Source organism: Athene noctua, chromosome 1 (assembly GCF_965140245.1).
Source record: "Athene noctua chromosome 1, bAthNoc1.hap1.1, whole genome shotgun sequence".
Classification (NCBI taxonomy): Eukaryota; Metazoa; Chordata; class Aves; order Strigiformes; family Strigidae; genus Athene; species Athene noctua.
The window spans coordinates 168,527,489-168,553,988 of NC_134037.1; the positions used below are offsets into that span (position 1 = coordinate 168,527,489).

The 26,500-nt window shown below is 35.9% G+C and overlaps 1 protein-coding gene across 23 annotated transcripts in view; it reads right to left on the reverse strand.

Annotated features, from left to right (window-relative positions):
• KDM6A (lysine demethylase 6A) overlaps positions 1-26,500 on the reverse strand; it is a 167,685-nt gene that overhangs the window by 5,606 nt on the left and 135,579 nt on the right. For all 23 annotated transcript variants that reach the window (XR_012633542.1, XM_074904807.1, XM_074904788.1 and 20 more), the window contains 10 exons: positions 17,569-17,698; positions 15,950-16,055; positions 15,024-15,229; positions 12,571-12,635; positions 12,395-12,469; positions 10,447-10,595; positions 9,319-9,433; positions 7,206-7,393; positions 5,752-5,893; positions 462-588 (listed from right to left, as the gene is read on the reverse strand). Coding sequence is in view for 22 of the 23 variants with exons in the window: in XM_074904807.1 (XP_074760908.1) it covers positions 462-588; positions 5,752-5,893; positions 7,206-7,393; positions 9,319-9,433; positions 10,447-10,595; positions 12,395-12,469; positions 12,571-12,635; positions 15,024-15,229; positions 15,950-16,055; positions 17,569-17,698 (1,303 nt within the window). In the remaining variant the exon portion in view is untranslated. The remainder of the gene's footprint in view (positions 1-461; positions 589-5,751; positions 5,894-7,205; positions 7,394-9,318; positions 9,434-10,446; positions 10,596-12,394; positions 12,470-12,570; positions 12,636-15,023; positions 15,230-15,949; positions 16,056-17,568; positions 17,699-26,500) is intronic.

Below are 26,500 nucleotides of genomic sequence, written 5' to 3' on the forward strand. Positions count from 1 at the left end.
TTTATTTTCTTTTAAGCTTCATGAAAACTATTAACCAATACTTTAAAGGAACTATTAACAGAAAATAAAATAAAAAATTTCAGCAAAATGCTATGTCATGTGAAGAAAATGTAGTTAAGTTCTCTTTTGGGGCTGTTGTTGACTTCAGAAATGAAAACAGATACACCTTTAAAATGAAACTCAGCAGATCAAATTATATGCAGGAAGGGATAACAACTTTTTACAGTAACTGAGAATTGAAAATCGACCTAGTGAATAACAATGCTGTTGGAGTACTGTGGAAGAGACTCCAACAAAATACAACCTATGTCTAGAAAAACAGCTCTTTGAAGACAGTACTTCATCACATGTACGTGCTTATAGCATACAGTAGATGCTGCAACTTGAAAAAAGCCAGGATTAAAAGAGCAACAACAACAAAAGACAAGTAGTACACAAGCTCAACACATATTCTTACTAACCTCACAAATGCTACAGTAATGAGCTGGCTCGTCCTTTGCTCGCCCATGCCAGACTATCTCTTTTCCTGCAGCAATTAGAGCTTCCCTCAGTGTCTGACACTGTTTGAGAGTTCTTAACAGGCAGTACCTGCAATCAAAATCAGTTGTATATTTAGTTCAATATTCAACTTTATAGCAAGATTCAAGTAGGCCTATATTTCTTCCAAGACCCTGTACCTGGAGCTTACTCTTCCTCTGGGATTTCTGAAACAGCTGGCTAATATGAATCACTGGATTCATGACTTAGAAGTTAGACCACATGCTTATGGACCTCTGTAGATTTGTTCCATTTCAGTACCGCCCCTTGCTCTGCAAACAGGCTGTATCTTTAATTTTTGACTGGAATGCATGAATGCTCTTTTAAGCATAATAAAACAATGTCTTTTCAAAAGCAATTAATGTATTTTATTTTGAACTATGAATTTATCAGCAAAAAGTTAGTTTGAACTGCCAAGTGAAATGACTATATGGCCTAATCCAAAGAACTGTTTTAACTAACATCCAAAAAAACTCTGTTACTTCCTCAGCACTACTAAACTTTCAGTTATCCAAAGTCTGAAAACCCAAGTGCTGACAGTAATCACACTACACACAGTGGAAACAAGATCTATCAACAAGTATCTTCTTCCATGTAAAAGGAAAAAGAATAGACAGGTTGGTATTAGAAAAAAAAGTCCCTTCACAGGAAAAAAAAAAATTTTAACAGTTATTTTATGAATGAAGAAAAGAACTGGTCAAATGTCAGATTAAAATCAACAATTCCCTGCCATACTTCCGTAAAGGATTAAAAAAATATAATTTGATCTTCACAAGTTTATACAGTTCTCTTCTGTACTAGAAAATCTAACTTGTTTTCTAGCATTGCATGAGCTACATAAATTCTTTAAAAAAAAGTTGGCAAAACAGGTCATCAGATTTCTAAATTATAATGTTATTTACAATTTTTTTTAGCTCTCAGCTATCCTATTTATTTGAGCTGCAGCCTTTGCAGCCTTTAATTTTCTCCTCCACAGGGTGGTTATGTTACATGCTCATTAGATGCAGAAGGAAGAATGTAAGGGGAAGAACAAACATTGGACAGAAAACAAAGTGCTCAAGAGTTCTATCAAAACGTTTTCAACTTGATCCTTCTCCCATTTTAAAGCCTTAAACATGTAATATATACATTATGTATTTTTTTAAAAAAAGGTTGTTTCATGTGTTTCCAAGTAGTTAAGAGAATCTTAGGCTTACTTTGAGATACTCTCCTCAATGTTTTACACTCAGACTGTTCATCTTCACCAAAACCAAGTCTACAGCTTCATTAATACCCTCACTGTGAGAACAATACAAAACTGACTGTGTGTGTCTATGTTAAACATCATATTTTCATATAATGAATTTCAAGAAAATTAAACAGCTCATTTAGCTGTAACTCCTTCTACACTTTCAAAGTTTGCTATTCATAGGACTTAAGATGCCAAGGTCAACCAGATGTGATAGATCATGTATTAATTCACTTGAGTGTCAGGCTAACATGCTTCTGACAAGCTCAGTAACTTTGGTATAGCATTCTTTTATGCAATACAGCCCCATTTCAAATAAACTTAAAAGCTACCATTCTGCTTTTCTGGAAAAGTCTTTGGGTATGCCAAAGAGCAATTGGAAGCACATCTGCACACTCGCCACCTTTGTTCTTCACTTGTGACTTCCAAAGAATTTTCAAAGTGTTATTCTCAAAGAGTTTGCTAGTGGTACAGTTGTGAAAAAAGAATTGCCCGAAATGCAACCCACATATAACACCAGTGCAATGTTTGCCAAATTTGCAACCAAAGCCAAAAAATAATAGCTAGAAGGTGAATTCCCCCTCCTTGGATAAAATTCAGATTCTAGTAATGACATGTGAAAACTTAAATATTAATTATTTCATGTTGTCAAAGAGTGGGAAAAAGCATATGAACCATCGTTTTGAAAATGCACCACAATTTCCTAAAGTTTGGGAAGCCTAAAGAAAGCCAAAACAGTGTCTAGCAGTCACATGTGTAAGTTTAAAAAGTGTCACCTTTTAGTATTGTAGGCCTGCTTTTCTTCTTGTACAATTCAGAATTCAGTTAAAATAAAATCCAGATCATATCTCTCTCAAATTCATAGAGTATGAGTAAATCATGTCCAGTCAAATTCAAATATTTAAGAGATTTTACAATGGACAATATCCTGATATCTAGAAGGGCAGCGAGAAACCTGTTCAAATATTTAAACATCCAGTAAAACCTTCTGAAGCGTGCAGACCATCCCAATGGCAATGCAAAACTGAGCTCTTTGTATCTTTCAGTAATATATCTTCCCTACTGATACCAAAAAGTATTTTGTATGGCTTCATGACTTTATGTAAAATCCTTTCTCCCACGTCTTGTTCTTTTACGTTTCTAAAACTATTTTTGTAAAGGAACTTAGTATTTCAGTTACTTTGGAATTAATTTTTTAAGCCTTTATTACTATGTTCCCACTACCTCTAAAATTCTTCTCTTCCTCAGATGCATTTGTAAAAGTCCTTCTAGCTTCCATCCAAGAGGTCTGCAGTTCATTTTTCTTTTCTTGAGGGTTGTGCTCCCTCAGTCAAGTTTTAAATAACTTTGCCTGTGTTCCTGCTCATGATTCTACTGTTAATAAGAAATCTTTAAAAAACATCATTAGAAAGTTTCAATTTTTGCTCTTTGTCTTTCATCTAGCAAGACAACACAGAGTTGCACATGAACTAAAAATATAAGGAGGCTTCACATTTCTTCCAAAAACAAAGTTTCCTTCTGTTATTTTTTCCCTACCGCTATTCTATTTCTCTTCATCATTAATCTGGTTCCCAATATTTATATGTATGCTTAAATTTTAGTTTGATGCCTCTGTAGTGGTTACTCTCACAGAACCCAGTAAGACATATTTGTATTTATCTTTCAAAATTAGAATTACAAACTACTTTTTGTTGTTTTCCAAAAGCTATTCTTTTGTACTATTTCCAATACCTAAGAAGTCCCAGAGACAGAATTCAAACTACCTTAACACTTCAGGTATCTTCAATGTGCAATTTTACACACTGCATTTGGCAAAAAGATGACAGCTGTGTCACCAATAGATTTTTTTCCCGATGACAAATGAAAAGTCAGCTATTCAAGATGAAATTCAACTACCTGTATCCCATACACATGCATACATACACATATATAAAAACACTTTTTTTTTTTTTACATTATGTATATTATTTTGTACATAATAAAATCCAGGAGCAGTGGACAATAGCTACTTGAGAGCTGGTGCTGTTTTCCTGCAGACAAGCAGTCCATTAGAAAACTATGCAACTGCTTTCCTATCTTAAGGAGATTCACGAAGGTTTCTACCTTTCCAGTATGCTTACAAAGCCAAGGTCAGATACTAGACTGCATATTCTGGTGACACCCATTTCTAGTAACAGCTATGCCATAACTACAGAAGTGACCACAACCAGGAGTTACCTCAGGTTACTGCTGCTAGAAGCTACAAACCAGAGCTCATCATTGCATCTTCTTCCCTTTGCACACACAGCATGGAACCCGGGACCTGGCTGACAACTAACTCTGATGGAGGGCTTAATCCAAGTAAACTGGAAATGGTTTCAGCAGACTCTAAAAAGTAACTGTATGCAAGACCGAAGTTTGTATCTGCTCCTCAGCATCTCTGTTTGAAATGTACACCTGAAGTTTAGGTGTCTCACTAGAAAAAGCTCAGCTGGTGTTAGCCAGCAAGACAACAGGAAACTAACATTTTGTTCTCTGCTTCTTTAGATTTTAAGTGATTCTTCTAGAGAAGAATGCTATGCTCAGTCATGTTTTTCTCCTTTTAAGCCTAAACCATGGCAAAAAAACCCCAAACTTGTGCAAATGCAAAATACAGGTGCCAAAATATTGAAATAATATTTTGCCAAAAACATTCCAGAACTGCTTGAAGCTTTATAATGGATGCCTGCTGGGCTTGGGAAGATACATAAATATAATTGTGAAGTAAGTCTGTGGGTATTTTGTGTGGGGTTTTTTTTTTGGTTGGTTTTGTTTTGGTTTTTTAAAATGGACTTCTTGGCTTCCTCCCTCCCTTGTCCTGCTTCTTTTCCCCCTATTTCTAATTTCTAACTATTCAGTTTCTCCTCTCCCTTTTATGACAGCTGGCATCCTGAATATAAGCACTAACAGCTTAACTGAAGGGGCAGGACAGTCAAGACTTTCTTTACCTTAAGTATTAGTTACTAGATTTGAAGAAAGTATCCACACATAAATACTATTCCAAAATCTAGCTTTACAGTGAGTACAACAAACCTCCCTGTCTTCAACTTCCAACATTCTTGGTCCTTACAAAGGTACCATTCCTCCAATTCCAACATTCTGCAACAGATGTTCAAGCCTAAATTAAATTCTTACTGTAAAAAGGTGTCACAGTTAGATGTCTTCAATAAATCCTACTAGGGGAAAAAATAAAGGAAAATAGAGTGCTGCTACCAGAGTATTTTCGTGATGAGTAATTTGCTTTGGAATTCATTACCTCACTATCTTTAAGACAGACCTATGATATATGCCAAAACATCCATTCATTCCTCAACCTAGTTAAAATGGTGCTGCAACATGATTTATATTTACTTGAAGTTACAAATTTTAAAAAAATTACTAAAGATGCTCCAAGCCTGAAATACTCCTGCATTTTGGAATATGCATGTGAGAAACGTCACTAAACTGAATTATCATTTTATACATCAATTAATTCATTGTTCAGAAGAAAGAACAAAGGGAAGGAGGCTTTCAAATTCCTACTTGCCTTTATTTAAAACATTTGTACTGGATCTCCAAATTACAGTGTGTGAGCAGTAACTAGAGGTTCTAGAAATGTAAAATTAAGTTAAAATTGCTGTAAAAATTACTAAGCATTCTAATTCTAATAACTGAGTTGATGACCTAATTTTGTTATTTCTTACGGTACAAACTCAACACCTTTTGTCATCTAACTCAACTGCTTCTGTAAACCGCTATGTCTATGGCATATATAGCAGAAGAGTTAATTAGATCATTCTAAACATCAAATAAAGCGTAATAACATTAATAATATCTATAAATGGATCATCTGAAAAACAGTATAGAAAATAATTTTGCCTTGATTCTCAGGAATGGAAAAGCCTTACAGAGGACTACTTACAAATCAACTACTGATTTATGCTTGAAAGGAAATGGGTACAGTAAATGTTCAAATACATAAAACTTACTTTATCATTTCAAAAAGCTTTGGATCTGAGACCTTGATATTTCGAGCCATGTTCCATGAAAGATGAACCATGGGTACTATGGACTTTACGCTCTGCAGTTTATTCCACTCGTACCGTTCCACTGCCAATTTATATTGACAGGCTACACAAAAATAAAATTACAGAAGCAATTAGTCAAGTTAAAAAGTAAATATCAACTGGAGTCAAAGTAATTTGATTATAATAAAAATTATAAAATAATAAAATTTTATAATAATAAAAACCTTTTAGGGCTAGGTTAAACTTAATTTGCAATGACCCATTCATTCCAACTACACTTGAATTCTATGAAATTTCTTTCAAAAAGTGTATTTTTGGTGCTAAAAGAACACACAATACCACAGCAGCAATCACTATCTGTGAAAACAAGTTATTGACAAGTGTTCAATTTCTATGGTGATACCATGGTTTGAATCCGGCCAGCAGCCAAACACCACGCAGACCAATATTTCAAAATGGGTTACTCATTAAATGTTAAAATATTTCAGATCTTAAAAAAAAAAAATCTAAACTTGAAATGTCTGCATCTCACTATCATAATTTAACAACACTATGGTATATAATTTGTCTTGAAAAGCAAGACTGCACCTTGAGAGATATGTTGCAATGAGTCAGACTTTTTCATTAATCAGCCTACTCACCCCGCCCTTTTTAAAAAAATGTTTTACAAAATTTACTGCAACTGAACATGTGAGCTCTGTATCAAGCAGTCATACAATCCTGGAGACATACCATTTATTGCACCATAATGAAGTAAAGACACACCTCAAGCTATTTAAGAAAATGGGAATTTTTTGGAAGCACGTTTTCTTCAAATGCTTGACAGAATCTCATTTTAGCTGTGAAATTTCCTTCTGTTCTCACATATAAAAACCTTCCAAGACCATCGGTCAAAACTAAAGACTTCTAGAGCAGTAGGTCTGAAAAACCTAATATTCCTTTATGAACAAAATTTTACAACTGTTTGTATTTCCTGATGCTTTTAACTAAAGAGCAATTAGGTATCCGTTGTCCTGATAAAGACAGATTGGGCAAATTCTTAAACTCATATGCAAGCTATAGCACAGTCTGCTGCATAGAACAAGTTTTGGGAGAAAGAGTTTAGAAATGGCCTACAAGATGGACTGTATGAATTAATATAAACATTTTTTTCTGCTAGTGTTTGCTATACAACTGTAATTTTTACATGCCCATTAAATGAACAAGTACAAAGACTGCAAAGACTTTCTGCTTTCTCTTCTGCTTACCAGAGCAATTATTTAAAATTTCAACACATCATGGTTTAAAATACTACGTATGTTCATTATTTAATCTAGTCAAGCATGGCAAATTAGTGAGAAATGGCAGGTTCTGTGGCATATATAGTATAATATTACCTAATTACGTAGTTCAGCACAGGAACTATTCAACCATACCTGTAAGAGGGCCAACATTCCATGCAATGTTGTTGCACCAACCGATAGCCTGAACCCAATGAACAGTGCCAGCATTTATCCACACCAAATCCCCTGGTCTTTGAATAAACCTATAAACTGGGACATTGGCTTCATACAAATCTTCCAAGTTTGGCCACCAAGATCCCATTAGGAAATTCATATTGTTCCTGAAACAATAGGAAAAAGAATTTATCAGCAGACATATTAGTGGTTGATACTTCAATGAAATTACCTGTAAACACTGATCACCATGATAAATGTTTCCTGCATCTAATCAGTGACCCGGGAGGACTAGTCAACAGGAAAACTTCATCTATAAAATCCCTGATCCTAATCCCATATTTCAGATCCTGTAATACATTAAAACAAATATCTAGCTGTCCATGTGAAGTCAGTTCATGGCTTCAGTTATGTTCTGTTCTCCTTTAAGTTTCCCAGTATTTTATTAACGCTGAGACAGAGAAATCCTTGGTCAGATCTAGCATGACACTGATGCCGAATGCTACTGTTTTAAACAGCGACTGGTTTTGTATACAGACCATGCCAGCTCTTAAGAATGCTTTCTGTTTTGAACAATGCCAGCCATGTACTCGTACTGGCAGTGTATGCATGTGAAGCTTGTCCACACAAGAAGCAACCTGTTGGCACCATCTCAACTACGATCCACAGGTCTACGCTCTATTCAGCCAAGAAATATCAGCTCTCCTGAGAAGCATGAAAAAACACCTTCATATGGATTTCCTAAGCATAAACTCTTCCACTATGGTTAAGCAAAATACATACTTCTCTCCCATCCTTATCCCAATTTTATACTGTTTTTATACTGCACCATGAGAGACCATTCACAATCCAGAGTTTTCGGTGACAATTCAGTGCATCTATCAGGCACTCTAGACTTTTTATGAGGTTACCAAGATGTTCATTTCTCTGTCTCTCTCAGGAGGAGAGTGTCATGGGTGTAAAAGATATGTCATCATCAGAGACATTACAACTGCATCAGTGGAATTACAATTTTGAGATGGCTAATCTTTGTAAAGGTGGATGAAATAAGAACAGTTGTCAGTAGATAGGCAGAAAATACAGAGTACAGAAACCCTGAGATGAATTTGCGGAGCTCTTAAAGTTCTGAAAAAAAGCCAAGATCTTAGTCCAGTTTTAACTGGCTAAGAAAGAAAAATTTCTCTTGCAAGATCAGCTACAGATGCTACTGCTCAAACACTAGCATGATTAGGGGACACAATTGCTTCTCTGCTTCTTTGGGGGGGGGTGGGGGGGGTGTATGTGGAGGAGGTGGGGTTGTGGTGGTGCACGTGTGTGTGTTTTGTTTGTTTTTAAACCATGCACTCAACATAAGGCACAACATAGAAACCCCAGTCTTAGAGCTGGCTGAGCATTTCCCCAATGGTCAGTGCACCTGAAATTTTCCAGCAGGCTACAAACATGGAAGTGTATGCAAAACATGCCATGACACCTCCTCGGGTCTGAGTAAAGCCCTCCCTCTAGATTTAGCAGCAAGAAACCATGACAAAATACCAATGACTCTGTACTTGCTTGTGTACAACACGTATATTAATCATAATGAAGATTAACAGCATATGTCACCAGGAAAATACTATACAACATCACTCACAAAACCCCAAACCAAAACCCCAACTCCTTCACCCCCAACTTCATTGTCACTCCACTGCAATAGCCCTAGAAGCCAATACAAAGGCATCACCACTTATGCTCATACTAAACTTCTGATTTCCCTTAACGTAGTATAAATTTCTATCTTGAACCTAGAGAAGCTATTGCTACTACCAATCTCTCACTTCTCATATTTCCTTCATCCCTGTGTTCAAAAAAAAAAAAAAGAAGACCTAGTATTAATTTCTGAGAGCAAAGCTATCACAGGCAATGCAAGTTTCTGTACACTGTACAAATGTCCTATTTTGTGTAAATTCTAGATTTTGCAATTTTGACTTATTTTAGAAGACTTTTCTGACTACATGGAAAACCTATAAAATAATGTCTCCATATGACACCCTCCCCACCCTTAGACCTGAGAAAGGCACAGAGAACTTGGAAAAAAACAGCACGCCCAGCTTACTTTTCACAGAAGTCATTCATGACACCCCAGTAACTTTCAGGGACAACAAACCATTCACAGTCACCTGGACCAATATTTATATTTACTGAACAAAAGTTGTTATTTTCTTGATGACCTGCAATTTAGAGAAAAATAAACACGCTTTAGGTAAAGCTGATCTATCAAAATAATGCTATGAAAATGCGAAGTTACAATTACTAAAACCCCCTACATCACAGTTTAAGTACTTGTACATATTTTTACACGACACTTACATACACACTATTTGGGTGTTTCACAGTGTTAAGAAATGCAATTAAGCTATGCGTGACAAGAGAATTCTGCTTTTGTTAGTTTATGGAAAATTAAAAAATGGAACTACCAATCTTGTGAATCTGACCAATCCTTCAGCAGTTCTCTTTTTGCAGAAATAAATGCTTCAAGATGCTGAAGCTTAGATTTTGTGTTTTATGATAGCTCTTGACAGTCCCAGTCAGGAGCAAAACTTTATGACTTCAGGCACTGAATAAACAAGCAGTAAGAAAATCTGTCCCAAAGAGCTTTCAAAATCAATGTAGAAATGCCAGTATTTTATCTTCTTTTGACAGCTCGAAAACTGAGCCATAATCCCTAATGGAATTTTCTGGTACTTCAGAAAAAACAGACCCTGAAATGTAGTCCAGCTCCCTCAAATCTCATTCCCGTGCCCTAACATAGGACTATTCACTATGGAGGTTTGAGTCCTATCCTCAAACAATAAAGCATCTAAAAGCTAGAAGTATACTGATTTCTATGATTGCACAAGATGCACTTTGGAAGCTTATAAAAACTTTCAAGGTAAGCAAAATGCAAATACTGTTCAAGTATATAAACCCATCCTCTTTTTCCCCTTAAAGAATCCAGTATTGCATGAAAGAGTAATAGTACAGTAATTACCTAGCACTGCAGAAATCCACAAATTTCCACTATAAGGTAATTTAGTACTTCAAACATGCAGAGTTAAGTTAAACAAGAAAATTAAAAAATACTGAATACGTACAATTTTATCATGTTTAGGCATGCTGTAAGATATGAAAATCTGCAGTACGGTTAAATCAATACTGCAGAAGTAGTACCTGTTTTTTTTCCATGCAAAGAGATTATACTTACCTGGTGTTCTGCTTCCTGGAACCTTCATGTACAACTGCACTGTGTTCATGCCCAGGATGGTATGACCAACGTGGCTTAGAAGATTTCCTGCTGATACCACACGTACAAAAGCAGGAAGTTTTGTCAGTTCATGGAGTTGTAACTTCCACCTGCAACAAAATAGCAAATTGACAAACTGTGAAACCCTAAAACTCTTAGAAGAGTTTGGAAAACAGAGACATTTTCAAAAAATTGTTAGCATAGGAGATAAGTTATATTACAGTAGGTTCTCTGCTTCTTTAAGAGGGAAGTTGAGACAATGCAATACACTTACTTGACAGTTACAGAAATTTAAACAATACCATTTAAGGGTGAGCTAAAGCCAGGGTGGCTGGACTCACTTTCACAGTCAGTCTGCTGCTATACTGCCAGAAAAGTCTGCCTGCAGTTTACATCTCGGTGTACACCTTTTCCAAGTGAAAACAGAGCTGTGCTTTTCTCCACACTCTAAGCTGGTCAGTCAGAAACTGTTAACCATGCTGTCAAGAGCCAAATGATATGATGCTACAACATATGTCAGAAGGACCATCTGAACATACCCTAGCCTGTGCACACCATTGCTGTGACCATGCATGTGCTATGGAACTGAATACAGGCATTAAGAAAAACAGATCTTCAAACACAAAAATCCCAGAACTTAAGCGTGGAGTGTTGTAACGTCACCCAGGTATCTGTGTTAGTCTTTGAATTTTTAAATATTTCCAAATACAACCACAAATCTGACAGGCTAGTTGAGAGGAAAGATAGTTTTGTAGAAAAAGCTGAGACTGCATATCAGAAGATCTGGCATCTACCTGGGATCCTACAAGAACTACTTAAAGTATCACAATCCAATTCCCTATGACCCTCAGGAGAGTTATGCTTAGGTTCAAGTTTCTCTCCCAACAGTTTGCTCAGAGTGCTGGTTTATTAGCAACAATTTTGTATCTACAGATGGAATTTTCTTTAGAAAGAATTAGCACCTATACTCGAAATTTTAAACCAATCTCTAATCATATACATACGCACATTGATCTTTCAGTGACGACACCACAAAAACCCTCCAAATCTTAAGTGAGCCTTATTCCTCAGTTTCCAACACCATAACATTTTCTTCTGCTCTAATGATTCAAGTAGAGGACTGGAGCTGGCAGGACTGACAGCCTAAACATGCCAGATCTTTTACGAAAATATATACTAACTAGAGACTGAACCAAATAAAAAATTATTACTGGACAATAAACCCATGCTTTCAGAGTATTCCTAATACTTTCTGATGTTCGTCTGAGCTACCTTCATTTACTCACAGAAGGTTATGTAGTCTAAAGAATACTCAATTGATTCCTTATTTTTTTGAGTTTCTGGGAGTGGTATCATGGCTTTTCCACAGGTAAGCATTGGTCTCGTCTTTACTACATAGTTTGAACCCTGTTCCTGGATAGGAGAAGCAAGAGCTACACAACAGTGGAAACAGAAAGGATGACAGTAGCAACAAAAGGAAACAAAAAACAAGTAACAAAAATCCAGACAAACAATAAAGAAAAAACCTTTAATCTTACAATTCCTGTGCGAAGACTGAAAACTTGGTATTTTCACAAGTATTAAAGTGGTAAGCAAGTAATTTAAAGGCTCAGAATGAAACAAAGGGAATGTATGAGGAGGAGGACTAGAAACAACAGTTTCTGAAGTTCATTTTTGGAAAAATAAAGATCCGGTAAAGAAAAGCTTGAAATGAGACTTTAGCATGCGAAGGACTCATAACAACACTTTAAAAGACCAAAGGTAACAATTTCATTGTGGAAATGGTGTGTGCAACTGGAATTGGGTTTATCAGACTGAGTGATGTTTGAGAGGAATGCACTGGTCTTCCAGAAGGAGTATCCATACTGCAGAATACAGCTGTGAGGAGGACAAACTGTAATCAACTTACTTCTTGTCATCTGACAGGTCAATGTTGGTCCCAAACTTGATTGTTTTAAATGGTCCTCTTCTCCTCCTTCCAGAGCTGCATATATAAAAAATATAATAGGTGAATGTGAAAATGGAAATGATGCAGAAAAAGACATAAAACCAACTACAGAATTATCACAATTATACCATACTTACTTATCAGAAGATGTGGATTCATTATCTGAATGGTCCTTGTGGTGACTCTTCTTCTCATTTTCCTCCTATAAAATGCAATTGTGGAAATGTTTTTTTATCTATATAAATATACATAAAAATAAGAATATATATAAAATATATAGGCATAAAGTGGTAACGTTCACAGAAGTAAGTACATTTGTTTCAAGATGCTTGTACAATTTTTAGAAGATCTGTAGCTAAGACTTTACATCAATATTACTGTTATGGAAAAAAAGTTATTAGTCAAAAGTCATTTCAAAAAATTTCTTCATGACTACAAATTCAGTGAAGATCAGGACAGGACAACAGAAAATGTCTACACTGTGAACATTCCTGCTAGCCTACACGACAGCTGCAAATTAGTATGTTGGTTTGCTTCATTATGCAGCTGAACTGGAATCCATTCTTAAGGAATACCATTAACTTTTTCAGACTAGAACATTTACCTTCCTCCAAAGTCAAGCAGGTATCCTGTCATGAAACTAGGATGACTAATATTTATAAAATTAATTTTATAAAATCCATTATATAAAATCTTTTGAATTTTTCATAGCTATATGCTATTTTAGCACTGCAGTAGCTAGAACCATGACTAGTGGAAAAAAATCTAACAAATATTAAATGAAGTAATTTGATCTTTTTAGCAGAGTGCACTCAAAACCCTATTCTAAAGACTTCTTTTTCTGGCAAGTATATGGACATAGAAGAAAAAAGAATAAGACAAAAAGAAGGAAAGAACTGCCTGGAGGCCATCCAAAGATCTCTGGCTTTGAATGGGATTGTTGTTAAATCTCAAAGTGCCCTATGTACCTGAGAAAGTCTTATTCGTCCTTTCAATAAAGGACAAAGAGAAACAAAAAAGAAACCTAGTGATGATGGATTTATCAAATACTTCAAGACATTTTAGAAAAGCAATGTAATAGTTATTAGAAGAATAACCAAAAAAAGATCACTTGGGGCAAGCCAAGAGGATTGTCTGTAGAAAGAAGAAACAAAGCTTTCATTTGGACACCACAATAAGTCACCTAAGGACAGGTCAAAGCAGTGTTAGGCAAAGGACACATGCATGCTTTCTTTCTGATTTCCAAGGAGGAAAATGAAAATCATAATTCTGAAAATTATTTTATATATTGCATTTTTACCACCAATCTGTAACAGAGAAAAAAGATATAATCAGAAAATCCTGCAGTTCACTTCCTGATGCAAATCCAAAGCTGAGGCTTTCCTGTTGACAAGCTGGTATGGGATTAATTATGTATGTTATTAAACATGTATATATATAATGTTCCAGCGAACTAATGTTCTCCAGGCCCCCTGGAATGATGTACAAGAATGCAATGCTGGTGCAACTGTTCAAGGGCACCAGAAAACTTCAACTGACATCCTACTTAAATTTATTACCAATGCAGAGGAAGAAAAATCCCATTTATGTTCCAAGCTCTTGATGACTTCAGTGGTCCCCACTTCCCAATAGTATTCCTATTTTATTTCCTCATGCTGTACCAGTCTTGCTCAAAACCTCCCCCCCCTTATCTTTTCTTTTCAAAACCTACTCCCTCCTCTCCCCTCCCCTCCTCTCCCCTCCCCTCAATTAATTTCTTCATTTCTAATCCTTTCCTCTAAATGCACAAAGTTTAAATTTAGAATTTCTCTTTCATTTCTTACTGAAACTATTGCTGTTTCTGTGTAATGGTGGTTAAAACTGCAATAGTCAGTTCCCCAGGTTGGTCTTTTCCCTATTTTCTAATTAAGAAGTGGTCAAGAATATATTTTTGTCTTAGTTCCACCCTAGCCTAATCTTTTTATAACATCAGACAATATAGGTCTCCAAGGAGTGTCCACAGCTAATTCCAAGGATGTGGTCACTACTTCAGCAAAAATATTAAAAAAGTAATACCAATAAAACAACATTTCAAACATTGCACTTTGCTATGTATATCACACGACTTCTAAACTGAACAGAAACTGTTATGTTTGGAACCCAACAAAAGACAAGTATGAGCATAAACTTCTAAGTCACATCCAAATTAAATCAGGATACTATGAACAACAAAGAAATCTGATTTCAAAGCATGTGTGCAATTAGAAACAATACAAGTTTAAAAAAAGCATCTTAAGTTCTAAATATCTTAATATGAATTTTGACATTATTATATGAAAGCTTAAGCTCACAAGCTTTTAAAGTATGTAATAGCCAGGAGTTTTACATTAAGAAAAATAAGTTTTACATTAAGCATTTGGGAAGAACACTCTACATACTATTTGACCTTCTATTCAAAACAGATTCTGTAAATTTACCTGCACTCTTCATGATAATGGGCATGTCTCCTCCTCTTAGCAGCATTTGTTTGCTTTCAATAGCCATTATTTATTGGTTGCAGAGTTAGTATACAGTTTGTAAATTATATCTTAAATAATAACAGTGGACTTACCCTTAAAGACTCCTGGAATGAGGAGGCCTGATACTGTGCATATTTAGCAATTGTGGTATGAGATCTACTGCTTTCACAACGCCAGATTTTCTTTGTTCCAGTGGGGTCCCAGTTTTCATCTGCTGGCTGCAGTAATTGTGTCCTTACTTCTACTATGTGTTCATTATTTGCTTCTACCAAGGTCTTAGTAGAAAAGAGTCCTAGATCTAGGAAGAATAAAATTAATAAGTGACAGTTAAAATAATAAAAATTTTCAAGAAAATTAATACTTACAAGTTATCTGAAGCGTTCCCCCCTCCCCAGCCTTCATAACACAGCCTACCTGTAGGTTAATTATTACCACTCATGATTAACACTCAGAAAGCTTTCCTGCAAACAACAGTAGAAGCTTAGAAAAACTTGGCAGCTACTCTATAGACTATATTCCAAGAAACATTTTACATGCCTTGTGTAAACAAATCTGCAAACAATGTTTAAATAGGAAGTATTTTTCAAACCAGAGTTCGATGAATGCACATCCATCATATAACACACTTCCTACCAGCAATGATAAGTTTTTCCACCTACAGAGTTCAAAACATTGTACACAGTCAGATTACAGATCATTAAATCTGAGCACAAAGATCTGTAGCCATAGTTTTCATAAGGAAAAAAAAGTCTATCTGTAAGCTTCCATATCCACAGCTCAGGTCCCCTCTGCGCTCAACAAAATCTGGTGGATTTGGGCAGCTTTTTTTAGAGATGATCAACATTAGAAACAGTAACAAACTGAGAAATGACACACTATCCTAATTACTTGGAATACACAAGTAATAGAGTATTACAGAAATAAAATATCCACTTCCAAGAACTGAAAGACTTCTTTCTTTTAAAAAAAGCACGTATCTTTTTTCCCAAAATAAAAAAAACATATCAAGTAAACTTACCTAATTTAAGCGCTCCAGCAAGGCCACGTATTACAGTAACAGGGTTGTTTGGATTTGTACAAAATTGATGTAAAGGTGGAAAGAAAGCATCTCGTTTATTTTCCAACTGTAAAATTATAATGGAATATTAGATGTCAGATGAATTTAGACTCCTTATTTGTAAAATAAGAAAGAATAATTAAAAAAAAAATAATCAGAGAAACAACAGAAAGATGACAGCAATTTTCCCCATTTCACTGCACTGTGGGGAATGAACAGCTACATCATACAATTCTTTCCATGTTAAAAGCTGGGTTCACTCCTGAAATTAATTTGTTACTGCAATTTATTTCTTGGCATGAATTATTCCCAGTTGCTTTGGCTTTTGCAACTCAGGTTTCCTGCAGTTTATTTCTTTATCTGACAGTAGTCTTGTACATTCTCTAAATCTACAGCACTCTCTGAAGAGCAAGAAAACACACTAACTTTATATTCAGAAGTCAAAAAAGCTAATTCTACAGATAATGTACACAAGAAACAGTATAATTAAAAAGACTACTCTCACAGTATATGTCATGTTAACCACAAAGATTGATTTGATTTTCTTATGCTTCTGGGCACCCATGACCTCAATTTTATGCGATAGTCCCCCCCATTTTTTTTTTTTTTTAATTTTTATGCATCTGTTAAAATGCAGACAACATCCCTTTCAATGAACAAAACACAATACCGAGTTTCCAAATACTGGGACCCATGCCGGCCTATTTACACAGTATGCTGCAACACGGTGATTTACCAGATTTGTGTGGACTCAATAAAGCTGCAACAGACTTTTAATAAGGTAGATTAATTCAGACATAATACCTGGAAGCACTATTGCTTCCAACTTAATCTAGTCTCAGGCAGACTGCTTGTGTTATCAGACCAAAGTGCCAACTGCTTCTGGTCCCCAAGTTGAGCTGACCAAAGCTAACCTGAGACTTTCGCACTGGCTGTATGGACAGGCTATAATTTACTATTCTATTATCAAGGAAGTGCATATCCTGTAATTTCTTCTTCTGTTACAGAGGAAGCTAGCTCAAACACTTCATAAAGCTATTATGAAACTTTGTTTTTCAGAACACAAGTTTTAATGCTTGCATAGGAAAATACTATGCAACTAAATCCTGCCTTTTCCTAATGACATTTTGTTCTTAACATCACCTCAACTTTTGTTCATTTTTGTCTCTACTATATTTTGAAGCAGATTGTTAGGAGACTTTAATTACTTGCTCATTTATACCTAAACTGTCACTTGCAAAAATGTACATACATATTTGAAATACTGTGCATTGTATCTAATGAACTGTTTTGCTTATTCTGTCAATATTTTGAGTATTTTAAAAAATAAAAAACTACTCTGAAGCCCTTTTCCCTCGTTTAATGAAATTCTTAATTTACAAGTACTTTAAGAGTCAAACTATGTCTCAAAATTTTCTGTAAAGTTAGCATTTTTCCCAGCAACACTTGTTGGGAGAGCACTGTAATTAGAATTCAGCTATGAATTGTGAATCTTTAAAATAATTACATTATGTAATGCAGATATCCAAACAATTACAAAAGACAGTCAGCAATGTATTTCTACCATTAGATTTACTTACATAAATACTAGGTGTAGGCGGATTCAACTTGTCCTTTGGCAAGGGAGGGTACGGTGGAGGCGGTGGTCGTGGAGGTGGGCATTTATCCAATAGAATACTACTGTTAGATAAGCCATTTTTACCCAGATTCCTAAAAGGAAAGAAGAGCTGCCTCTGTCAATACTTGACAAATAAAATAAATACATATTAGTGTCATCTCTTCTGCAAAATAATGATGTATAAGGAGAAACCATAGTTCAAGATGCAAACGAAGCTCATATTTTAATCAAGAATTCTCACTGTATAATTCGATATTATTAAAACTAATTCTCACTTTGCCTGCCCAATCTGCACCATCACCACTATTAGTGAAAACTATAAAACATTGCCATTTTAAACAAAAGCAAGTATGACTCATTTGACAAAATTTAACAGAGAAAGCAGGTTTCAAGTAAAAATAGAGGAGAACCTTATTAGGTCGGCACTGGCTGGTGGATGATCAATTCATACAGTTGAGACAAATGCAGTCTGGTAACGTGGTGCATAGCGTTGTGGCAGAGCACAAAGTCAGAAAATGACAATGCCTCAGCCAAGAAACTGCTGAGTCACAAAAAACAACTACAATTACACTAACAACACTAAATTGAACAACCACCTACCCCTCTCTGATTTACACATTTTGAAGCCAGAAGGAGCCACTGCTGCAGAATCTATTTGTTTGAGCAACAGAGGAAAGGATCTACCCTGAATGAGTTGCTGTGTCAACACCTGTAGGTGTACTTAAGTGAGAACCTCACTTGTTTTATTTGCAGTCTTTCTCTGGAGATTTCCAGACATGGATAATCCACTGTATGTGTGTTAAAAATTCCTATAATGAACGACCTGAAAAACCTGCATTCTGAACTTAGTCCGTATTCAATTTCCAGTCACTATCACCAGGAAAGTATTTATTAACAAAAGCATCCCTTAAATTTTTGTTTGTTAAAAATGACTCAACTATTTCAAAATTCTTCAAACTAAACACTGTTTAAATTCTTCTTCCAACCTCACTTGATTCACTAACGGTTGTTACCACCTTTCAACACCCCACCCACAAAATGGGATGTTTCTAATGCATAATTTAGTCATTTATCTTCATAAAACTCATGGCTTATAAAAAAGTTGTTCGGGTAACAACAGTCTGCAGCAGAAAACACAGCTGACATATTAAACTTCCAGCAATAGAGCTTGTCTCTAAAACATGAAAACTGTCATACCAGCACTGAGAAACACTTTAGAGCTGGATGCTGGCACATGAGAGCACTGCTTCAAATCAAACTACCACAAACTATGAGTAAGATGGACCTGGGGCTTGAGATCACATCAGACTGACTGTTATGACAAACACTTTAAAGTAAGCATCTCATGTATCCCAGGCTGCAAAGATGAGCATCCTGAGAAACTGGTGCTCATCACGACAAACAAGTCAGTCATCAGTTCAGAACTTATGCCAGCTAACTCATACATTGCTCTCTGACAGAAGATCAGAGCAATAGAGAGACATATTTAACAACTGTCTCCAAAGCATGCCTGTCAAAATACAAACACAGCTTATTCCTTGTGCTAGGTAAGTCTAATGCCAGAATAGATTGCAACTTCAAAGAAACTGGAAAAGCAACACAGAAGCTTTGATTCAGCATCATCCAACTTGGCAAGAAACTTACTGGCCCGTGCTTAATGTCTGATGTAGTTCTTGCAAAGACCCTAATGTACCCACACCCAAAAAGCAGAAAAAAACCCATGGCAATATAAAATCACCATCAACCAGAGAAATTTATCAACCATGGTTGCATGAATCTGAGATTCAGACCATCTATACAAAGAAACTATAAGCTGAATAGCAGGTATTAGAAGCAACTATAATCCTTGCATTACCAAACTGAAAAACCAAGAAAAGCAAATACATAGTATGAAAAAATCAAAGAGAGCTTTGACAGAATTCAGTTTGCATTGATAAAGAGGCAGTTCCTGAGGCAAAGGAGATGAGAAAGACTGAACCTGAAGACAAAGGGACGTTGCTCAGAACAAGCTAGCATGACTTAAGCTACTATAGTCACAAGATAATCACCACAGTGACAGCTCAGTAATGCCAGGATGCGTGGGGTCTTCAGGAAGGGGGACAATAGAGAAAGGAGAAACTCCTGTACACTTTGAGAAACTGCAGGTCTGAAAATGCAAAGGAGATAGATAAGACAGCAGACAGTGCAGAGGAAAAGATGTGATGAACAGAGGTATCTCATAGTCAGCACTTAAAGCCGATACTACCAAATGTATGCCAGTTTCCTATTAAGTTACTAAAACCCTGTGTAGAAATTTCAAGTGAGGAAAGAGGCCAACAAAAAGCAAAGCTGAGATAGGAAAATGCTTGTAATTCACGTGACACAGGAAACAGATGGGAAGAATATTTAAAGTTGTCTTTAACAGACCAGTTTCACTTTTTTTTTTTTTTTACTATGAATAACTCTCTTGCATTGTTATTAATAGTGAGTTATTAAAGAATAATGCTGTAACTGACAGTGTGCAAAACAGCAACAGAAATTATAAGAGACGCTACAGAAGTGCTAAAAAGATTTGCTACTGGCACCTGAAATGAAGCCACATGAGTATCCACTGCCAGCTTCTCCACCTCTGGAAATACAGAGCTATGGCCAGCACAGGGAAACCGAAAGGCCCTTTCTGACCACAGCAACTGTGAGGAAAATCTCACACATCTCTGTTTCAAAAGTGTATTTTTTGTGAGAGGATTTCATACTGGCTGAAAGAAGCAACAGATGCAATGCTCAAGAAAAAACAAGCCTGATTTAGGCTTCAAAAAGAAACTAGATGCCCAAACAGTCACCCACAATGCCGTGACAGAGGAAGAGAAGAACAGGCTTCATTCATTTAAATTGACCTTCCAGAGGGAATTGGCTTTTCATAGACTGTGCAGGCAGGAGTGGAAAGAGAAGGCAAGGAGCAGCTGTTAGCCTCAGAAAGTTAAGGAAGGAGGCACACAAGTGATGCGCAGCATTGTCCTGAGTCAAAGCTGCAGCTCTCAGTCCACTGCCATTTGCTCGATGGGTAAAAGCAACAACTCATGTAACTGCTTTACCCTGATCACCAAACTGCCATGCTTATGAGTGACACAAACCACTATGGATGAAACAGGTGCCTAGTTTTCATGTAATTAAGGGACCTCTTGAATAATCAATCACCAGAGTGATTGATTTTTCACACATTTTTTTTCCATTTTACCGCTTTCTAGGATGCATTCCCACACCTTCCTAAAACAGTTTACAGCCTTCAGTCTTAGAGAACAACTTCCTTTCTGCCTGTACCAAAACACAGTTAACAAGAAGCACATGTGTGACCCAGTTTGCTTCACGACAGTCACCTGTCCTCTTCATTATATAGCACTCACTCCCCAAACTGTGCTTTTAGCCAATATTAACACAAATAATTTGTTATCTAGGGAAATCTTGACAAATTGAGACTGACAGCTCAGCCTGAAACAATGCCTTCATCCACCTACCACACTTCTTCCCTTGAGATCTCACTGCATGGACAACCCAGTAGCTTGTTCTGCAGCTGGGACATCCCTGCCCCACAGGAAGATGGAGTCTAGCCTTAAAGACTCTCCTGTCAGAGCCCTATATCACTATCAAAAACTAAATAGAACAAGACCAAAATCTGATTCCAAGGCAACATCACTTCAACACTTAGAGTTACATGAAATTTACCCGGTAGTTTCTATACACTTCAAAAACCAACTGTGTTACACAACTGTATTAATTTTAACTCTTATTTTATGATACAAACTCTCAACTACACCAAGAATATTGAAGTTAACATGGTAACACTTTCCACGAACCAAGAATCATTGTAATTAATTACTACACCATACATTTAATAATCACCTCAATAATTTTATTATTTAGCTCAAGACTAATGTCAGATTTATAGGATTACGCCTATTTCTCAGAAAGCAGTTCCATAGTGCTTTCCAAGTCTTCTGGAATTTTTTCTGTTTTCTAAGAAATATTAAAAAAAAAATCTGGATGAATGATAAACAACAATTCTCTGGCCTGCTTTTTCAGAGCTCATGGATGTAATTTATCCAGGTCTCTGATTTAAGAATGCCAAATTTAAGTAAAACTACTGTTTAAACTTCTCCTTGATTACTGTGAAAACAAAAAGTATGTTTATCATACATCCCATTATGTGAACATCACATCCGCCTTTTTCCCAAGCACAGAACAAAAATATTTACTGAACTCTCTTGCCTCTATTGACTATTCTAATAGCTCTGTGTAGTCAAGAAACACCACTAATGCTTCACATTATTCATTCTTGGCTATAGTTTTCCAAAATTCATTTCTGAGTTTTCTAGAATCTTTATGTTCAGTACTTTTAAAAATATTTGCCCTTTTCATTTTTAATTGGGAAACTGACTTTTTGATGACAATGAAAAGTTCCTAAAAAATTTCCAGTTATCTATACATTTGGATTTTAGGTACACTTTACAGGCCAAACCAGAATAAGTTACAATCATTTAGACTTAAGTAGTTATTTTTGTTGTGAAGTCAAAGTGAATTATTATTTGAGGATTAGCTGCATGAGAATTAACAAGGTTTTACCGCTCAAGAGATTATAGTTATTCTGAAGAATAAAATTAATACCCTCTTCCCCAAATAAAAATCACATTTAACATGAACATAAGGAACTGTGGATTTATGTGATACTCTGTATCAAATCTATTAGAATTAATTAATCTACAAAGAAGAATGAACAAAACATTTTTAAAATGTGTCTGCCGAAAGAATCGATTGAAGCACTGGAATGCACAGCACTTACTCGACCCGGTCCTGATTCAAAACAGAAATATGCAGCCTTTCTTAACAATTAATAGATACAATTAATTGCTTTCATACTCAAAGTTATTACAAAACCACAGAAAAATGTCTGTCAACAGCCATCACCCTGGAAGGAGGTGGTCATTCACAATGCCTAACTTGCACTCTAGGTTTCATCTCCCCAAGCTCCTTCTGTAGCCAGCAGAGAGAGATACGCTCTCAAAGAGGAATGTAAATAAGTCAAGCAAGCTTACATTATGGTTAAATGCAAGTAATGCCAGATAATTATACAACCTGTTTATCATGGAGTTCTCCACCCCAGCCTTTCAAAACCAGGTACTAGCTGGCAATACTCCCAGAGATCTTTCTTTTTAAACCTACAGAAAAACCTACAATAGAATTGTGGATTTTCTCATTATGCAAATGTATTTCTAATAATTTCTGAATTCTGTTCTGGTTTTGACCTCAACAGTATAGGTTGGCAGTGAATTTCATAGGTTAATTATGTATTATGAAAGAAGTAATGTTCCTTTTTACCTTAATGACTTTTACATCTTTCCTTTCTATTTCATTTGCTAATCACCTTGTTCTTAAGTTGTAAGACAAACAGAATCACATTAATGACTTATGTAAGAAAAGCACTTGTAACAAGCAGTACTGAACTTTTTCATATGCTTGCATTTCCCCTAACCTATACACCTTTCCTGTTTTGTTTTGTTTTTTATTTCCAGATAATTCTGTTTCCAATCTGCATATTTCTGTATTTGCGTTTTGAAACAAAATGGACTATTTTACTCTAAAGCAGGGTTTAGCTTGTGAAATCACAATATTTCAAATTCTATTCTTAAAACTTCTGCTATGGTGAAGTTGACTTGCCAGAAGTAATGTGCCTTTAGAGCAACTAAACAATTTTGCCTTCAAGCCAAAAAAGTCCTTTGCTTACCGACAAAGAAACCTCCCAATAAAACAACAAAAGCAACTCTTGTTTTAAGAACAAAACACAAACTTAGTCCAGCTCCTTCCTCGGCAAAATACTTCCCCTCAAATAGATTTAGGCTCTTTGCCTCTAAACTGCACAGTTCCCAAAGCAGTGATTCAGTAACTGACTGCACAAAGCAGGCTTAATTGCCAAGGAGCAGCACCTTCAGAGAGATCAGCCCAAGTTGGTTTCTGCCCCAGGCTTCAACACAGAGCCCACGGCCCAACGAGACATCTGCCCACTTTAGCCTCTGCATTGCTTCTCCCACTCTTCCTCATGAAGCTTATTTTCTATGCTTGTGTCATGCTGGCCATTTATCAGAACCTTTTCCAGACTGCTGAGTCCAGACCATCTTCTGTTCCTATACATCTATAATTTTACAAGGTCCCTTGAGAAGCAGCTAATCTCTCCAGATCTCCTGTCACTTTTTTTTCCTCAATGGATTCTTTGCACAACAAGCAAAAAGAACTATAAAAAGACATGTTAGTCCTTTTTAATATGTGTTACCATCAAGCCTACACCTCTCATTTGCCTTCCTCAATTAAGCCAAATTGGTAAAGCTTTCCAGTTCAGAAATGCCTTACAGTTTTCTAATTAGTCTTTCGATATATATCACCATAAAAATGCCAACAACTTTCAGCTGACACAAAGTTGCCCGGTTATCCAGCTGGGCTCTTTAGAACTGTCCGAGGACTTCTTGCACAGACTTCTCCAAGTCATTAGCAAACAAAAGTTTTGTTTGGAGCTTCATCTGTTCTTTCAAGGCTGTGAACAGGTTTTAATAAATAATGATTAACACCCACACCCCCACCCCACCCCAAACACTAAGCTATTTCTTCTGTAAGAAACAAAACAAGTCAACTCAGGAACTTGAAGGACTCACAACAGTTTCAGAAAGGGCAGGTGATTGGCTCTCTTAACAGAGATGGATACTGGATTTTTAACATCACTCCTCCAGGTTGTTAATTAGATGCGCCAGTTTAAACACAGAGCTAACAGAAATCAGCTGGTTTCACTTCAGCAGAAATAAACAGCTCGAGTATTGTATCTCAAGTCTTCTGATAACGTTTCATTAATTCTCCTTTCAGAAGGACTGTTCACAGGGAAAAGATACTTCCATTTCTAAGAGTACAGAAAAGTGCTTCGGATAACAGCCTTTATAAGGAGAACCGACACACAACTAAAGAAAAGCAGCACACTCTTCTTTTTCCCCCGTGTATTAACAACCAGCTTTTCTAATAACAAACTCAGAGCAGTTATTCCTAGTGTATTTTCTTCTTTTCATCACCTGGTTTTAACTTATGCTCAAAATTACTTGGTTTTTATGTTTTGGGTTTGTTTTTTTTTTTTTTTTTTTTTTAAATGACCTCATCGGGGGATTTTCTCTAGAAATCTAAGGAAGGATAATTAATTTAATAATACACTATTTTATCTGTTATTTTGCTCAGAGGTTTAAATAAATTTAGTTTGCTATGTAGACAGTTTACTCTATCAAACATAATAATTTAGTTGTTTTATAACCACCTTAAAATTTACTGTTGCAATCAGTTTAATTGGTAAGGAAGGCCAGCCAAATCACACTTAGACTTCCCAGAATCACCTCCTCAATTCTCTTTCATCAGTACACTCCAACAGCAGTTTAACAAGATGAGCACATTTGTTACCCTACTGTTCTCCAGAACAGTATATTAATGAGATTTGCATATTTTAGTCAATAGCTCAGCTACTGCATTTCTAAATTCCTTGCAGCTTTTCAATGAACACTGTCTAGCCCTGCAAGGGAAGCTCCTGGTAGAAGTATCAATTGCTATGCCTGCACCTTCTGTGTGATCCCTTCTTAGCCTCATAAGCAACCTCATTTCATCACATGAATAGAGTAAGTCTCTTAAATATTTCCTCAACATTCTCACCGAGGAAGATGGATCTAAAGAAACTTTTCAGCCTCTGCAATGATCTTGCCCTACTTAAGCACTCACTTTAGGCTTTGGCAAAACAAAACATTTACCAAGTCTGTTCCTACAGACAAGACAACCTATTCGCATATAATAAAAAGAGAATCAAATGGGAGTTTTCTACTTGGCATATGTTTTACTTTTTATGATACAAACTAAGTCCTCTCACCCAATGACTTCACTTGAGCAGCTTTTATTAAGACAACATCTGTTTACATAAAGCAGCATTGCAATCTCCCAGCTTTTATTTTTGCCTACTTTCATTTTTACTTTATTGTAATGCATGATTTCTGAACCCCTTTTCTAATAATTGCTTTTACCTTAAAACCCACCAAACTTCCGTATCTCTGATGTTTGTTTGTTCCGTTTAACAACAAGCGAAATCCTAGCAACATTAACAAACAAGTCATTTTTTGATGGCATTATTATGTTGCTTCCTGATAAAATTCCTCCTGTGAGATGAGGAACTTCATTATACTGCAGTTCACTATCCTGTAGTAGGTTAACTACAGTTATGTTATGAATCAACATTTGTACATTACTTAATCCTAAACTGCTAATAATTTCAGGTCTTTTGTACTCCAAGCAGAAATAAAACTGCATGGTCTAAAAGATGTAAAATATGGCTTCTCTTAGATTTTTTTTTTTTTTGTAAAGCTGTAAGCATTTGGAAAAAAGATTATTTAACAAATAGGCTTCTGAGGAATTTAATTGTGACTTAAAAGTAACATAAACACTCTTGGGTTTTGAAGTAAGCATACAGAGAGTCAAATACAGAATAATGAGAAAATCAAAATCATTAATCTAGAGCTCCAGCTATAAAAAAGCAAGTTATATCCACCTGTTTCTAACCGAAAAACCGTCTTTCTTTCTGTGGAGAATACCATCAGGACAAAAAGGCAATAGGCTGTATCAAGTAAGTATTGTCAGACAGCAGAAAAATATAACAGAATTTAATTATCCACACTAGAGATGAAGCTGGAATGTCCTTCTGAACATATCAAATGAAGTAAGGGTATGTATGTACCAATGGCAAATATGAATGCATTTAAGGTCCAATCCAAGTGTAGCTCCAATATATAAACCCTAATACTACAGGACAACTCCCCTCTCCCTGTGCATGAGGCGTATTCTAGCATGGGTTTTTGATT